This window comes from Vombatus ursinus, unplaced genomic scaffold (assembly GCF_900497805.2).
Source record: "Vombatus ursinus unplaced genomic scaffold, bare-nosed wombat genome assembly UNPS02014793.1, whole genome shotgun sequence".
Lineage (NCBI taxonomy): Eukaryota > Metazoa > Chordata > Mammalia > Diprotodontia > Vombatidae > Vombatus > Vombatus ursinus.
The window spans coordinates 24426118-24443710 of record NW_020954571.1 but is presented as its reverse complement, the minus strand read 5'-3'; the positions used below and the strand labels follow the sequence as shown (position 1 = coordinate 24443710).

Below are 17593 nucleotides of genomic sequence, written 5' to 3'. Positions count from 1 at the left end.
GAGAGTGGGCTGGATAACCTCTAAAACCCTTTCCATTTTAAATCTTACATTATAAATTATAAATGCATGAATTTAATTTCCATCTCCCTTCTCCCACCTTCCACCTGTATACATTATTTGCTTCTTTTCACCCTTAGAAGAAAATGAGATTAGGTGGCTTTTCTTTTTTTTTCTTTTTTTGTTTTTTTGTTGGGTGAGGCAATCGGGGTTAAGTGGCTTGCCCAGGGTCACACAGCTAGTAAGTGTCAGGTGTCTGAGGCCGGATTTGAACTCAGGTCCCTCCTGACCCCAGGTCCGGTGCTCTATCCACTGCACCACCTAGCTGTCCTGATGCATACACTTCTAACAGCGCAGCAGTTTATAACCCATATATCCATGTCTTCTTATGCTGTGCATTAATAATAATGATAATAAAAATAATCACTCATATGAAGCAGTTATCTGAGTTGATCCTCACAATGATTCCGATGCCTTCGGTAGTTCAACTAATAATACCCCCATTTTATTGACAAGGAAACTGAGGCCTCAAGGGTTTGAGTGACTTGCCCAAAGTCATATATTTAGTAAGGGACAGAGCTGGAAGTGGTACCTGGAGGGTCACTGGGAGATGTCCTACAAAGAGATAACTGCGTCTTAGAAGAAAGACCCTCAGCAAAAGGGAAGTAGGGCTGGTGATTATTACAGGAGGAAATGTAAACCTTGCCTGGGCACCCTGGGTTCTAGTCCCTCTTGGTCCCCTTGTAGCCACTATCTGAGAGATGATGCAGATTGACCGTTTCTTTTTGAGAGGCGCCCCCCTGCCCCAGTCTCTTTTCACACAATGTGAAATGTCCTCACAACATTATCTGGGATTAGTAGGATGAGGTAGCCATGTGAAAATTGCCCCTTTCATTTGGTACAAATAACTCACCAGAGGAGAAGTGGGCCCCCTCCCCACCTCTGCGGCAGACAAGGCTGGGATGGCCCTCGGCCTCACTAGGGAGGCCGGCAGATTCCTCCAGGGCGTCCCGGGGAGTTATTGGCTGCTCCTCTCTCTGCTGGGCCCACTCTGGAAATCACATCAACTTCCATTCTAGACAGACTTTGGGCCTTGTCAGAGAAAAATCCTCAATGTTAACAAGATGTGAGACCCATAGAAGGAATTTAGAAGAGCAGTCTGCAAAGTGACCCCATGAGATCGGTACTGCAAGGATTTCTTTTATCTGTAAAACTTCCAATGTCTTTATCTATTAAAAAAAAAGTAAGAGTAATAAAATGCTACCTCCTTCACAGATTAGTTGCAAATAGTGGTTTGCAAATCTTAAAAGTGGAATAGCAATGTGAAAAGTTATTACAGAGGAGGTACTAAGGCTCTGAAAGGGAGTTGACTTGTTCATCGTTACACAGGCAGCAAATAGCCCCGCCAGAATTTAAACCTTGCTCCTTCTAATACACTGCATTGTCTCTCCAAGCTGAGTAAAGGTGATAAAATGGGGTAGGGGTGCAAAGAATCCACATGGGTTAGGGCCCACAAGTGGGGAACCTGCAGCCTTGAGGCCACATATGGCCCTCTAGGTCCTCAAGTGCAGCCCTTTGACAAATCCTTTGATTTGTTCTGTGCAGTTTGGATTCAGTCAAAGGGCCGCACTTGAGGATCTAGAGGGCCACATGTGGCTTCAAGGCTACAAGTTCCCCACACCTGATTAGGCCATCTCATCCTACTAATCTCAAATAATGTTGTGAGGACCAAGGTCTTTAGTCCATTTGACTAAAAGTGGAGTATTCATACTTACTCCTTAAGATAAATGCCTGTAGTAATTTCTATAGACTCCAGAGATAAGGAGGGAAACTGAGGCTGAGAAATGAAGTATCATTTTTACCAGTTTCCTCTTGAATGTATGGAAACATGGTCTGTCCCCCTGAAGCAGTTGATTATTTCATAGTGTAGACCTCCCTTTCCCCTAACCCCCCTCCCTTCTCCCTTCCCAGACACATAAGGAGAAATTTAGCCTATAAAAGTTGGAAGAGTCAGGAAGATCATCAATAGTGTTACTGGGCTGGGCTAACACAGGAAGGCTTCCTAGAGGAGGTCGATGTAGAGAGAAGATAATCATGAGACATGAATTCTTACTGTAATTTATGTTTGGCTGGCTCCCAGAACTTCTCCGGACACCTAGCCTTCCTGGTGACTTCGTTCATCATTCTCATCCTGTTTGCAATCATGTATGCGCTGGTGTACATCGAGTGCCTCTTTCAGAAATGGCTCAAATTCTTTGCTGTGATCATCTGGATTTGCTTCTTGACCCTGGGTTTCGTCTTAATCTTCGACTGGAAGGATGACGAAACCTATATGTGGGAGCAGGTAACAGTGGGGCCCAAGACCCCTGGGTCCCTTGTCACTGCCTAGTGGAGAGAGGCAGTATAGTGCTCTGGACTGACTGTTAGACTGGGAGACAGGATATTGACTTCTGTCCCTGGCTCTGTCACTAATTCCCTGAAGGACCTTGTGTAAGCTGATTTCCTTCTGTGTACCTTTTGCTTTCCCCTCTGTAAAATGAGGGGGTTGGACCAGATGACCTCCAATACCCCTTTCAACTTAGGCATTCTGTAATTGTGCGACTTTGCTAATTTACACGGAATTGATTTATTCCTTGAGAGATCCGGGGCCTATAAAAAACCCTCCCTTCCCAATTTTACACATGGATAGAGGGAGAATTTGCAAATTGTTAGGTAGTTTTTGATTTTTGGTGAGGTGAATAAGATGGAGGGATTGATTTACTTTGTTGTTCAGGCTAATATTGTATTAAAATGAGACCCCCTCCTTATGGCACTAGTTGAGACTGGTTGCAGGAACCTACTTAACCTGAAGGTGTATTTGAGGGGGTAACTGCTCAGGATGCACACTTGGTTGCCGAATCTAGAAGGCACTTTAAAGGTCATTTGGTCTACCTCCCTCATTTTACAGATGGGAAAACAGAGGCAGAGATCAAGTGATTTGTCCATGGTCACACAGGTAATAAGTGGTAGAGAGAGGATTCAAACCCAGGACCTGGGAAGGCAAATCCTACAACGTTTTCACCATCCCATGCAAACTGTAGGCCGGAGGGTGCGGCTGTTGCCTTGTGCCCTGTCATTGGGCCAGGTGAACAAACCTTAGTCCAGTTTCCTTCAGAGTGTTCATTATCCTTTCCCAGGGGAACTCACTGGGATGGAAGCTGCCTCGTCTCCAAGGAGGCTATTTTAGCCACTCTCAGTTATAGCCCAGTGTTAGTGTGTCAGCTGTACTGTCTCCCAGCTCATGGGTTTATTAGGGGTTTGAAACTTCACTATGGGTGAAACTTGGCAGGCCCAAATCTTGGCCTCCAACTACATTTTAATGTGTGGGAAATGATGAATAAACTTGGCTTTCCCTTGAGTAAAGAAAAAAAAAACAACCCGACAAATCTTAGATTTTTCCTTTAGGCTCTATGTTCTTACAAACTCTGTTCTTGGTTGCGGCTCTTTTGATAAGGGAAGTGTGTCACACTGAAGACATCTCGGGGTCTGAGTGACCATATTTGGAGGCTGATGAGGGAGCTGGACGATTTTTACCCATCTGCTCCAGAGCATAATGGTCATCCCCCAGTCGACTGACTCGGTGCTCCCAAGGGACAGAACTTGGGTGATGTCTCAAATTCAGTTAATAACTTTACCCTCTTGTCCCCAAGAGCTCCCCTCTCTCACCCACACCTTTTCCTGGAATGATGAGTGAAGAGCCAAATTGGCTTGATTTCAGGTCCAGAAACTTTGTATCATTTTTTGTCTCTTTACCCACTCTCTGCAATGATGATAATGGGCCATTCCATAGCAAAGAGGAGGAGGGGAATGCCTATCTATAACTGACATCAAAGGTGGCTTGGTAGAAAGAAGCCAGAAGATTGGGATTTAAATCCTGGCTCTGATCCTTAGTACCTGTGTGACCTTGGACAAGTTACCTAAACACTCTAGGACTGGGTGTCATTCTCTGTAAAAATAAGGGATTGGTCTAGATGTTCTCTGATGTCCCTTCTATCCTTGAGTTCCATGATGGTCATACTGGATAATTGGCCCCTGGATGTAATGATCATGATTTATTCCAATGCCCAGTTGTCTGTGGAGCCCCACTCCCTACTCCCTTTTTCCAGGTTTGAGGTTTCTGGTGTTCATCATGTCTTCTTTTTCAGGTACCCTTCTTTTTGTTCATCATCTTCACTGTGTATACCATGCTGCCTTTTGAGATGAAGGAGGCCATTGTGGTGAATGTTGTGTCTACACTGTCTTATCTGCTAGTACTGGGTATCCGGACTAACGTGTTCACAGCAGCGCCCCGCTTGCCAGTGGTGCTCCAGGTAAGAAGCAGCTATAAACACAGCACACATGTATCAAGAGCATAGAGTGAACAGAGCTCTCCGCTAGGTGCTAGGGGAGATACAAGTGGGAATAAGCTCCAGTTCCTGGCCTGGAAAAGCTCGCAGCCCAGAAGACACCAGCACAAAGTGCTTGATGGCTCAGCAGGTTTCAGTGAACCAGGTCTGTGGGAAACCAGCCTTAAAAAAACTGCTAAATCAAATAGAGGGGATTGTCACTTTGGCTCGAGGGTTGTTCTCATGGTCATTTTCAGATTTTCACTTGTTGCTTGGAGCAGTAGTGGGCTGATCTGAGTCTCTGGATATTACATAGAGGTCTGGCCTCTAGAGAGGCAGATAGAACATTTATTAAGCACTTACTATGTTCCAGGAATTGTGCTAAGGGCTGAGAATACAAAAACAAGAAAATGTTCTCAAGGAATTTACCTTCTAATGGGGGAAGAAAACACATAAGGAGGAGTTAGAAAGCAAGGGTGGGGGTATGGAGGAGGGTACCCATGCTGGGATGAGGCAGCCAGAGTGGAAGTGCAGCAGACAGGACAGTTATCTGGGTTTTAAGGGAGTGACATGGCTGGGGCTTCTTAGGATATGGCAGTTTCCAGCAGGAACTCAACAGTGATTGAGTTGGCTTTGGAGTGGAGTTATCTTCAGCGATGATTGGCAGCCAGCGTTGATGTGGAGCATTCCAGAGAGAGAACCTCATCTAGAGCATTTGTTCAGTGTTCCTAGGGGAGAGAATCTAGCCTAGCTTCTCCCTGTGGTCAAAATTCATCAGTATGACTTGTGCCTGGATATCTTTGGGATCTGAAAAGGGCATGAAAGTGCATTGAGTGGGAAGGTAAGGCTTACATGTAGGGACTGAGCCATTATTCTCTTATTACCCATCCTAGGACAGTCCTCATTGCGGCTAAGATCATCGAGAAGGGGCAAGGGAACTTTTAAACAATTAGGCATGGCTTCCCTTGGGAGTTTGAGCCACAGACTTCCTTCTAGTTTTCAGCTCACGTGGCATTTGTCACCCACATCCCTATTCCTTTTTCAGCACTGGTCGATGGGGAGGGGGGAAAGTAGTGGAGAAAAGGATGCCATTGGAAGGAGGATGGTTGTGCCCAACTGGTCTTATCTGTTTTCTGGATGTGTGTCATGTGTCCATAGAGGGAGATAACCATCAGTGACCTTGTTTCCTTTCCCAAAAGAACTCTGTGGTAGAGAGGAGTTCTAACTTGGCAAGATTACAGGAATTGGTTCCCTTATCACAAAATTCTCCCCTCCCCCACCCCAATTCCAACTGCAGTGAAGATGGAATAAAGGGGATGCTCATGTTCTCTGTTCCCTGGGTATGTGCCATGTCAGGCTATGCTCATAGAAAGACCTTGCATTATTATAGCTGATGCTCATATTTCCAAAGGACTTTCTTAATTATCATCTCATTATATCTTCATGACTGCAAGGTAAATAGGGTTAGGTATCATTCATTATAACATGCCTGCTGTATGCCCAAGGTCTTGTGCTACAGGCTGGACTTGTAAAGATCGATCTCCATAATTCTTTGTCACATAGAGAAGTGACTTTCCCCAAGGTTACCAGTAAGCAAGTGTTTGAATGGGGACCCCAGTCCCTGTTCTCTCATTCCTAGTCTTTGTTATTTCCATGTCCCTGTGTGCTTCTGGCTCCTGTCTGAGTGTTGTGTATGTGTGTGTGTGTGTGTGTGTACACACTTGCATCTGTACACACTTTATTATCCCACGCTGTGGTACCTTGTAAGAAACTAGCTGTGGTGGTCATAGACAAGTAAGTAGAAGGTGGCTGTCTTACTGTAGGAGCCTGTTCTTACTCTCTGAACCCTTAAACAAACAAAACAACCCTAGGATAAAGCAGATAATCGTATCTTCCAGCTGAGACATCTCTCCCAGGCTGCTTTTCAGTCATTTATGGATTAAAGGAAACTCAAGCCCAAGAGAAATGTTTTTCCTTCCTGGAGCTTGGACCGAGAGCCAGCTCTGCCCTGGGAGGTGGGGTGCGGGTTGGGTTTGAGTCCCTCCAGTTGCCAGCCAGTCATGCATGGTGCTTTGGGACTGTAGCTCTCCTGCCAAGGCCTAGTTTGATGACCCTTCAGTCTTCAGTAGACTCCAAACATTCCATGGCCATCATGCTCGTCTCCGGGCTTCCGTTATAGGCTACAGCCCCTGTAGGAAAGTTTGCCTCTTCCTTGTCCCTGGCATGAAGTCCTGTCCTTCTTTTCCTGACCAGGGCTTAGACATTTTGGTATTGATGGAGAAATTAAATTGGGTGGGTGCAGTGGAAACAATAGCAGACTATGAGGTGAGAGGCCCGGTGTCTCATCTTGGTTCTGCCAGGAATTATCTGCATGACCTCAAGGGAATCACTTCCCTTCTCTGGACCTTGGTCTCCATCGCATGAGGGACTGGACTCCAGAACCTCTTCCTGAGCAAGGGGAACGTTCAGTGAGCGTGGGAGATGGCTCAGATGACTCAGAAAGGACAGCTGGAAGGGAGGATCTGAGCTTGTGCTGGGATTTGGAATTGGGAGACACAATTTATATTTTATTTAAAAGATTTTTTTTTCTTTTTGGTGAGGCAATTGGGGTTAAGTGACTTGCCCAGGGTCACACAACTAGTAAGTGTCAAGTATCTGAGGCCAGATTTGAACTCAGGTTCAAAATGACTCCAAGGCTGGAGCTCTATCCACTTTGCCACCTCGCTGCCCCTACAATTTATATTTTAGACAGGTTGGGATGAGCCTCTCCACCCTTGGTGTGTCCAGGGGCTCAGGCCGCTGCTGTGTTTCTGCCAGTGGTGCAGTTTTTTCCCCATGCCTTGAACATTCAGGTTCTAGGTTACAGCTGCTGCCTCTTTATCTTTCCCCCTGGACTCCCCACCCTGGCAGTTGCTGGCAAACGCCACCATCTTCCTTTGTGGGAACTTGATGGGTGCCTTTCACAAGTCCCAGATGCAAGATGCATCCAAAGACCTCTACATCTACACCCTTAAGTACATCCAGATCCGGAGGAAACTGAAGATCAAGAAACGTCAGCAGGTAAGCACTTCTGGGAGCAGCTCCCAGCTTGAGATGGCCTCCAGATTATATTCTGGGACATCCCACTCCCCACCTTATTCTTCTTCTTTGAGACCCTCGACTTCTCTTCCCTTATTTCCACTCCTCTTCCAGTCTGTCTTGTCTCCTTCCCAGATACTTTATGGGCATTCCTGCCTTTGCTTATCCGTTTCTCCCTGCTCAGACAACCGTTCCATTCCCCAAATACTAACCATTCTTCAAGGACCAGCCCAAACTTCATCTCCTCTGGAAACCTTCTTTAGCTACCTCCTGCTATGTTTCTTATTATACTCTACATGGGAGTGTTGGTTATGTTCAGGAATGGTTTATTACGTGTGGTTCTTTACTTAATGCATACAATTCTCATTGTCCAAATTAGAGAGTAATTCACTGGGCAGATCCCTGGACAAAAATCTTAACCTCTTTGGGTTTTATTATCCCATCTGTAAAGTGAGGGGCTTGGGCTAGATGATCACTAAAAACTAGTGACTTAAAGTGAGACCCTACCTTCTCCCCTTATGCATAAGGGTGCTTTATAAGCTGTTGTGGACTTGCCTTGATAATGACGCTAACTAAGCCTGTGGTCCAAAGAACTCGGGTCATTTATTTTGGAGAAGAAGGGGGGAACTTGGGGGAACTTGATGGTCATGTGAAAGAGCAGTTAGATGTATTACTATTTTTAAAAAATTATTTTTATTCATTTGTTTAAAAAAATTCCCAATTATATGTAAACAATTATAACAATCATTTAAAAAATTTTGAGTTCCAAATTCTTTCTCTCCCTCTCTCCTCACTCCCCTTCTTGAGAAGGCAAGCAATTTAATATTGATTATACATGTGAAGTTATGTAAAACATATTTCCATGTTAGCCATGTTGCAGAAGAAAACAATAAAGATAAAGCAAAAAAAGTATGCTTCAATCAGTACTCAGAATTTATTAGTTCTCTCTCTGGAAGTGGATAGCATTTTTCATCATGAGTTCTTTGTGATTGTAGCAGATTTAGAGCAGAAGATGTCAGAGCTAGAAGGGACCTTAGGGTTCCAGTCTCTTTATGTTCTATTTGGCGCAAGAGTGTAGCACTAGGACCAAAGGGTGGGGGGCAGATATTCAGATCAATATGAGGAAGAACTTACTAGGTAGAGTGTTCAAGTGATAGAATAAACAAGCTGCCTTGGCAGGTAGTGAGTTTCCCCAATACTGGAACTTCTTAATCAGATGCTAGATGACTTTGTTAGGTAGGCTGTAGAGAGGATGCCAGTTCTGCATCTGGTATGAGTGTGTACGTGAGGGGGGATGTGTGTGTATGTGTGTGTAACAAGATGCCCCTGGACTCCCTTTCATCTTTGAAATCCTCTAATTCCCTGCCCTTAGGAGAACCTGCTACTCTCAGTATTACCAGCCCATATCTCCATGGGAATGAAGTTGGCCATCATTGAGCGGCTCAAGGAGAACAATGACAGACGAAGTATGCCTGACAACAACTTTCATAGTCTCTATGTCAAGCGGCACCAGAATGTGAGGTGAGAGTCTGTGTGGCTACAAGTATGAAGCTACACTTGGGGTGAGAGAACCACCCATGAGAGAGAAGGTTGGGCAGGTGGGTTGGAGCCATATTATGGAGGACAATGAATGCCAGAGTCCAGTTTATATTTTATTCAGAAGGCAAGAGGCCTTTGGAGTGAAGGTGTGACCTCATCAGAGCAGTACCTTAGGAATGTCAGTTGGGCAATAGTGTGGATGATAGGTTGGAGTGGGCAGGAGAGGGACTTTAATCAGGAAGACCAAGTAGAAGGCTGGTATAATAGTGTTGTTGATGAAAAGAAGTGAGGGCCTGAACTGTAGTGGTCACGATGAGAATGGAAAGAAAGGAATGGATGCTCAATATATCATGAAGGTAGATATAACAAAACGAGGCAACTGAGTGGCTATGAGAGAGAATTGAAGGAGACCACTCCAAATTTACTATCTATAGAAATAGAGAAATTAGGGGAGAATCACCTTTAAAAGAGATGTTGAGTTTAATTTGGTATGTGTTGGGTTTGGGGTGCCAGCATAACATTTAGGTGTAGGTATCTGGTAGGCAGTGGAACTAAGTTTTGGGGAGAGATTGAGGGTAGAAATATAGTTAGATTTTGGAATCATCTTCATGGAGGTGATAGTTGAAGTCATATTAATGGATGAAATTGCTAAGGGGGAGAGAGGAGAGGAGAGAAAAAAGGCATGATGGGCAGTGTAGGATAAAGCACTAAAGTGAGTGATTCAGTTAGTTTTATAAGAATTAAGTGAAGGGACATCACAGAGGGGACTGGAGCAGTGAGAAAGGGCTTTGTGGAGGAGGTGGACCTAGCTTTGACTCTGAAACACCGGGAATATTTTTATAAGTAAGGAGGGCATTTAGGAGATCATGATCAGGGACAGAGACAGAGAGAGGGAGGACAGCATGAGCAGTGGGACACAAACAGGAATGAGCCTCGTATGTTCTGGGAATAGTCACTAGGCCAGTGTGGCTGGAGCTGAAGGCCTGAGTTTTTAGAGAAGTTGGATTTATTGGTGGACATTATGTAGTGGAGTGTTGTCAAACTCTGATAGAAATGGATCCGTTGCAACTGCGTATTGACTTAGGAAACCACAAGTTAACATTATCTATGTTGTATTTTTATTTATTTTGTTAAATGTTTCCCAATTACATTTTAATCTGGTTCCCTTGGCTTTTGGTCAGGAGTTTGGGACCTCACTGCCATTTTACTGAGAGGTACTTCTTCTCTTGGCTTCAGAGACACCACAGTCCTGGCTTTCCTATCTTCCTAACCATTTCTTTGAGTGTTCATCATCTTTCTGACCCATGAATATAGGTGTTTTCCAGGGGCTTCTCTATACTTTCTCCCTTGACCATCTCAGACCATCTCCCATAGCTTTAATTACCGCTTCTATGCAGATGATTCCTCCATCTCTGTCTCTATGCCTGACCTCTTTCCTGAGCTTCAAACCCCTTCTCCCACTGCCTTCAGGACGTCTCCACCTCTTAAACCCAGTAAGTCCAAAAGTGATCATATTCTCTTGCCCCCTCAACCTGCTACCACTTCTGATTTCACTGTTTCTGTCTATGGCACCCTTATCCACGTTATCCACCTGTCAGTACCATTTATTAAGTGCTGGGGATGCTAAGAAAGCTTTAAAAAAAACCAGAACAAACAAACAAACAAACAAAAACCCAAAACACCAAAAACCCTGGTCTCCTATGTCTGTGACCATAGGATTATCTTTGACTTTTTCCTTTCTCTCAATTCTCATATAGTCAGTTACTAAGTCCCATCAGTTCTATCTCTGCACCATCTCTTGTATTGGCCCTTCTCCCTCTTCTCACTGCCACCAATAGTGGAGCCTCTTTGCAAATTGTTGCAACTGTTACAATAACCTTCTTGCAGGTCTTTTGACCTGAATTCTTCATTCTCTCCTCCCTCTAATCCATAATTCATATCACTGCCAGATTAATCTTTTTTTTTTTCTATGTGTAGACCTGGCCTTGTCCATGCTCAATAACCTTTGGTGGTTCTCTGCCGGCTCCTGAATAAGTTTCAGACTTATATCTCATGGTAATCCCTTCCCCACAAGTTGGGCTCCAGCTTGTCTGGATGGTTGTTATATCCCCCAGGCTCAGGAAGGGAGCTAAAGCATGACTGGAGGCCTAGGATGACTTCTCTGTCCACCTTTACCTATTGAATTCTTACTTGTTCTTTATTTATTTATTTATTTTGGTGAGGTAGTTGGGGTTAAGTGACTTGCTCAGAGTCACACAGCTAGTGAGTGTTATGTGTCTGAGGCCACATTTGAACTCAGGCCCTCCTGACTCCAGGGCCAGTGCTCTATCCAATGTGCCACTTAGCTGCCCCTCTTACCTGTCCTTTAAAGCTCACCTTACATGTTCCCTTGACTGAGAAACCTTCCCTCACCTCCTTAGCTGCTAACAACCTGCCCTCTTAAAGGACAGGAATGAGCTGTGTCTTAGCTAAGCTTTAGCTCTTTCCCAGCCCCTGGTACAGTGCTGAGGATACACCAAGTGCTTAATAAATGTTTGTCACTGTCATTGCCTGAGGATAGTAGGGGCTAGGGCTGGCACTCACACTCAGGTCTTCTGACTTAAGAATACAGTGCTCTTGGAGCAGCTATGGATAGAGCACTGGCCCTGAAGTCAGGAGGACCTGAGTTCAAATCCAACCTCAGACCAAATACTTGACACTTACTAGCTGTGTGACCCTGGGCAAGTCACTTAATTCCAATTGCCTAAAAAAAAAAAAGAATACAGTGTTCTTGCTGAATGAGGAGAATAAGACTTGGCTGACTTCCTATTTCCTAATCTCTTCAGTCACTTTTCCTCTTTTCATCCATGTCTATTCTCCACTTTTGCACCAAAGATGTAAAAATCCTAGAGCTGCCTGTCAGATGGGGGAGCCCTGGGGAATGAGGATAGAGTCAAAGCAGACTGTGAAAGAAGGATCTCGGGAGCTTTTTTTTTTTTCTCTTTCCCTTTGTCTTTTCCACTCTCTCACGCCCGCCCCCCCATCCTAGCAGTGCACGGTGATGGGGTCATCAAGGTTGGTTGTAGAAGAGGATGACTGAGTCTTGGGGAGCATTCTAGTTCTTCCCCAAATGCTGTCTCATAGCATCTGTCCTGAGTCTTCCTGACTCCCAAAAGGAGGCTGTTGGCTCCCAGACAACTCTGACTGAGAGACAAGCCTGGAGATTGGGACAGTGGGGGGAGAGGGAGGGGCGGGGTGGGGCGGGGCACCATCCAACATAGATGCTTGTTATTAAGCACACTATATCTTCATAGTGGGTGCTTTGAGCCAGGCAGACATGATCTCATTCACCCCACAACAGTCCAGGCGAAGCAGAACAAGTCACACCTCTCCTAGGTGGCCTAGCATTGTTGGCTGGGAAGGCAGAGGGTACTTATTACTGTTAGAGCCAAGGGGGGGGGGGCTGCGTGCTTCTAAAGCTTCTGCAGCCCCGAGGTACTCCATTTGCCCCAACTTCTGGGCTCATGTTCTCACTTCACAGATTGGGAAGCTGAGGCCCCAGAAGTGCTCCAAATGGCTTTTGGATGTTCGGGGGCCTAATTGCGAATCCAAGCCGCCTTTTTAAAAAAGTTTTTACATAGTTTACTTATGCTCTGATGAAAAATTATCTTCCTGGATAAACATCATCCATAATGCCTTTTATTCCCTCTTTTTGCCAGCACCGACATTTGCCTCTGCAGTACCCCTGACTTTCTTCATTCTGTTCTTGCATTCCTTTCGCAGTTTTCTTGATGTCTTTTTCTTCTCATACAGGCCATGCCTTGCAAGTCTGTGCTTCGGTTCATTTTTCTTTGCACAGTCAAGGGAATCATAAATCATGGAAGCCTGTGGTTTTGCCACCACCAAAATGGGTTCTGAATCCAAAGACAAAAATGGCGTCTGGAGTTGTCTTGTACATCTTGGCTAGTTTTTCTCGAATTTCAGTCTTGGGCACTGTGGCCTTTCCAGGATGAAGGACATCTATAACCATCTGTTTACACTGAAGAAGTCTGTTTGTCATGAACTTCCTGGTTCTGACGGTTGCAGGTCATTCATGGTGGTGGCCAGCTCCTCAAGCAGCAGGAGAGGGGAAGCCAAGGCCCCTTTCTTTGGTTCTTGCTGCCCCTCCTTCCTGGTGATGGGCCTATGGGCCTGGGACATGGGAACGGGTAGTCAGGGCACGTTGTTTAGGGGTTTTATCCTTCCCTCCATGAGGGTACTGGGGAAGTGTCTCCAATCCATCATGTTCTGAAAAACCTGCTTTCTCTTCTGACCTCCAAGCCTGATATTTGTGGCGCTCTAGAATCTGACTCCTGTTTACCTCATCTTCTCTTTCTCTCTTTCATGTGCTTTCCATCATAGCCAAAGTGGATGTTCTCCACCTGCTCCTGCCCTCTCCCCTCTGTGCTCTGGAGCTGCCCCTGTCCTCCTCTTGGTCACTCTTATCTCTGCCCCAGAGTTGCTCCCTGCTCTCCTCCTGTCCACTCAGATCTTTGAGCCTTTGCTCACACTTTCCCCTTGATGGACTCCTCTGTTCATCTCCCTCCATTGTAGTTCCTCACTTCCTTCAAGGCCCAACTCAGATGCTGACTCCTCCATAAAGTCTTCCTTGAAGCTGAAAGTGATTGCTTCCTTCTCAGATGTCTCATCGCACTTTGCTTCGATCTGTCCTTTGTGTTTATTGCATTCTCTCTTGTATTGTAGTTGTTTTTGTACTTATGTCCTTTCATTAGCTTAGAAGTTTTTTGAGGCAACTAGGTAGCGTAGTGGAAATGGGGGGGGGGAGACTTAGAGTGAGGAAGTCCCGGGTTCAAATTCTGCCTCAGACACTCACTAGATGTGTGACCCTGGGCAAGTCACTTAACTTCTCTAAGACTCACTTTTCTCATCTATAAAATGGGGATAATGTAAAAGTACCTACTTCCCAGGGTTGTTGTAAAGATAACATATGTAAAGCGCTTTATAAATCTTAAAGTATAAATATTATTTATTAATGATAATAAGGATAATTGCTATTGTTATTAGTATTTTTTATATTATTAGTATTACTATTAGAGGTAAAAGGACTCTGTCTTTTCTATCATTGTATGCCTAGCACCAAATACAATGTCTTAACCATAGTAAAATAGGTCTTCAGTAAATGTTTGTTGAATTGAATTTGTTGGGGACTCCAAAAAGATAAAGACTGTTTCTACCAAGCTTGGAGTACTTCATCTGGCTGTCAGGAGAAGCAAGGGCAACAGAGCCCAGATCTATATCTGGAAAACAGCTTCTGATATGTGGGGGAGGCCACTTGGGTTGGGGGTGGGGAGACAAGAGGAGTGAGGTGGTAGGACTGGGAATTAATTACAGCAAATAGTCACTTATTCCCTTACTGTTTGTTCTGGGCATTGTTCCATTATTCTTTCAATATTCCCATTATGCTCGGGAGATACAAATTAATTTTAGCGGTATCCATGCCAAAGTACATGAGAAGCATAGGGAATGGATGGATACTCTTGCAGTCAGAAAGATCTGAGCAGCTCTGTCTGGTGATGCCCATCTGCATCAGCGGAATGAGTCTCTTCACAGGGAGTTACCTACACCTCTGACATCATGGGCTCAGACAAAAAAACTCAAAGTCTAAAGAATGATTCTAACAGCCTCCTACACAAAATTCTGCATCTTATATACTCTGGAGCCACATGGAAATGGGGCAGTGTATAATGGGATGAGTGATGAATTTCAAGTCACTGGGCCTGAGTTAGAATGTCTATTCTGTTACTAGTTGTATGACTTTGGACAGCTCATGATTTTTCTGGAACTGACTGTCCTCATCTAGAAAATTAAAGGGCTGGACTTTGATGACCGCTAAGGTTCCTTTTCACTCTAAAGCTGATCATAAGATTTCTAGATGACCTGGCCCCTGATGCCCTTCATTAATAGAGAATTCAGAGTCAAGTATATTTGACACTTGGGAACAGGTTTGGAGCTGCTAAAATTTTCTTTGGAGGAACCAAGTGCCCTTAGCGGAGTCTGAGCTATAAGGCTCCCAGTCATGTTTGCTGACATGTATTTGTGCCTGTCATCTGTATGTCCATGCCTGTTAGTTCTCTGTCTATACAATGACTGTCATGTGAAGTACTGACAATGTGGTCGTTGAACATTTCATGTGGAGGACTTGGGCTCATGTTACTGGCTGCCTGGTCATAAGCCTGCTTTGTGGTTGTGCAGCATCCTGTATGCAGACATCGTGGGCTTTACCCGTCTGGCCAGTGACTGTTCTCCTAAGGAGCTTGTGGTGATGCTGAATGAGCTCTTTGGAAAATTCGACCAGATAGCCAAGGTAAGTCATGCTCCTAGGTGTCCTGGGTGGGGCATGGATCGAGCCTGTACTTTCAGTGCTCTGTCCTGCTCTACCAATGCTGACATTTAAGGGAGAGCCTGTTCTGGGGTGGTGAAAAGAACCATTGGAGGAGGGCTCAGGAAGACTGGGTTCTGGTCCTGTTCGGGTCCCCTAATTAGCTGCATAGCCTCAGTAAGTCACTTACTTTGCAGGAAAATGAGTGTATGAGGATCAAGATTTTGGGGGACTGCTATTACTGTGTTTCTGGCTTGCCAGTGTCCTTGCCAACTCATGCCAGGAACTGTGTGAAGATGGGACTCGATATGTGTGAAGCCATCAAGTAGGTACTTGGGGTATACGGGGTGAAGGGAGGGTACTGTGACAGCAACGACGTCTGTCATCTGTCTTGCTCTTCCCTGGGATTCTATGGCTCCAAAGTCTCAGGCAGAGCCAATAGGCTTGTGCAGAGTAGATGTGAAATTCTATGTGATGTGTGAGAAAACACAGAGGCTGAGAATAGAAATAATAACTCGAGGCCATGCATTGTTTCCTTTAATTATAGCAGAATGGATTGAGGTCAGGCAGCAGGAAGAACTGTGTGACTCGAGTTTGGGAGCCTGTATCAAAATTGGTACTTTTAATTGTAATAGTAATAATTCCTCCCCCTACTTTGGTTTTCTCTAAGCTTATTCCAATTCTGTTCATATTTCAAGACCCAGCCCCAATCCTACATCTTCTGGGAAGCTTTCCTTGACTATCTCTGCTCCCAGGGATCCTTCCTTTCTCCTGTAGCACTTATTCTATGTACCCAAACATTGAGCATTTTGTTACATTTGGTCCAGGAGAGATAGTCCAATGGGATAGGCTATCCCTATCGTATTAATGCCTCATGGAGGCATTGGAGTCACAGAGACCCGAGTTCAAATTCAGATTCTTTTTTTGACACTATCTGCATGACCATCGGTGAATTATTTCATATCTCAATGTCCTTGTTGATTCTCTAACACTCTTAAGTTGCAGAGGAAGAACTGACCTTAATGGTGGAGGGGGTCGCCACCATCGCGTTGTTTCTACTGTCTTGTGTTCTTCCTTAGTTGCATTGTGTATCAATTTTGGCTAATCTACAAGACTGTGAGCTCCCAAAGGGTACGGACTGTGTCTTCTTTTTTCCCTTCAACTGCGCCTGTCCCTGGGTGGACAGCACAGGACTTTCTAAAAAAAAAAAATAAAGCTCGTTCATGGGGTAGCTGAATTTCTTAGTTGGGTACCATCTAGGATGGTAGATCCTCACTGATTTGAAGCTAAGGGAGTCATGAGATTGGTTGGGGCCTTGCTGTTTCTCAGGAGGTCCTGACATTTCCCTGTTGTTCACAGGCAAGTAAGAGAAGCCACAGGTGTAGACATCAACATGAGAGTGGGCATCCACTCTGGAAATGTGCTCTGTGGGGTCATTGGCCTTCGAAAGTGGCAGTATGATGTGTGGTCCCATGATGTCTCCTTGGCCAACCGGATGGAGTCAGCTGGGGTTCCTGGGTAAGAATCATCTGTAGGGTAAGGAGAGTGAGGGGTTTAGGTTTTCCTTCCTCCTCATTTTCATAGTCTTGATATTCCTCAGCTCTTGGAGGTTTTGCTTGGCAACCAGCTCTTTTGTCTTTTGCCCTGGATTTGAAGATAACGGTTCAGTGATGAGAGCTCTGACTTCTTGCTATTGACCAATGTCAACCTTTTCCTCTTTCCTCTTTAAAATGGTTTGGATCAAAGAATCTCTGATGTCCTTTCCAATGCTGACATGGTATGTGCCTGATTCCATGATTCTAAATCAGCTCCAGTAAGATGACTCCTATTGCTAGGTGTAATGGACAGAGGATGAATAATTTCCTTCTTTGGTGGCAGTGGCAATCTTTTCATGACCTGACCTGTTTCCCCCATTTGGAACATGAAAGGATTGGACTAAATGATCTCTAAGGTCCTTTCCAGCTTTGGCATTCTGTGATCCTATAACCATCAAATTAGGGTGGCGTAGGATGTAGTCTTTTCTAGAGGCAGGAGAATGAATGAGACCTTATGATTGTCTAACTCTCCTCGCCACCCATCCTCTCCTCTCTGTTCTCTTCTTTCCTTCCTTCTGTCCTTCCTTCCTCCCTTCCTCCCTCCCTTTCTTCCTCCCTTTCTCCCTCCCTATCTCCCTCCCTTCTTCCCTCCCTCCTTCCCTCCCTCCCTCCCTCCCTTCCTTCCTTCCTTCCTTCCTTCCTTCCTTCCTTCCTTCCTTCCT

The 17593-nt window shown here is 45.0% G+C and overlaps 1 protein-coding gene and 1 pseudogene across 5 annotated transcripts in view; one reads left to right on the top strand and one right to left on the bottom strand.

Annotated features, from left to right (window-relative positions):
• ADCY7 (adenylate cyclase 7) overlaps positions 1-17593 on the top strand; it is a 117483-nt gene that overhangs the window by 61381 nt on the left and 38509 nt on the right. For all 5 annotated transcript variants that reach the window (XM_027869785.1, XM_027869780.1, XM_027869783.1 and 2 more), the window contains exons 3-9: positions 2138-2341; positions 4182-4346; positions 7272-7421; positions 8812-8960; positions 15210-15321; positions 15534-15661; positions 16696-16854. In XM_027869785.1, coding sequence (XP_027725586.1) covers positions 2138-2341; positions 4182-4346; positions 7272-7421; positions 8812-8960; positions 15210-15321; positions 15534-15661; positions 16696-16854 — 1067 coding nt within the window. The remainder of the gene's footprint in view (positions 1-2137; positions 2342-4181; positions 4347-7271; positions 7422-8811; positions 8961-15209; positions 15322-15533; positions 15662-16695; positions 16855-17593) is intronic.
• Positions 12657-13032, bottom strand: LOC114048698 (annotated as a pseudogene).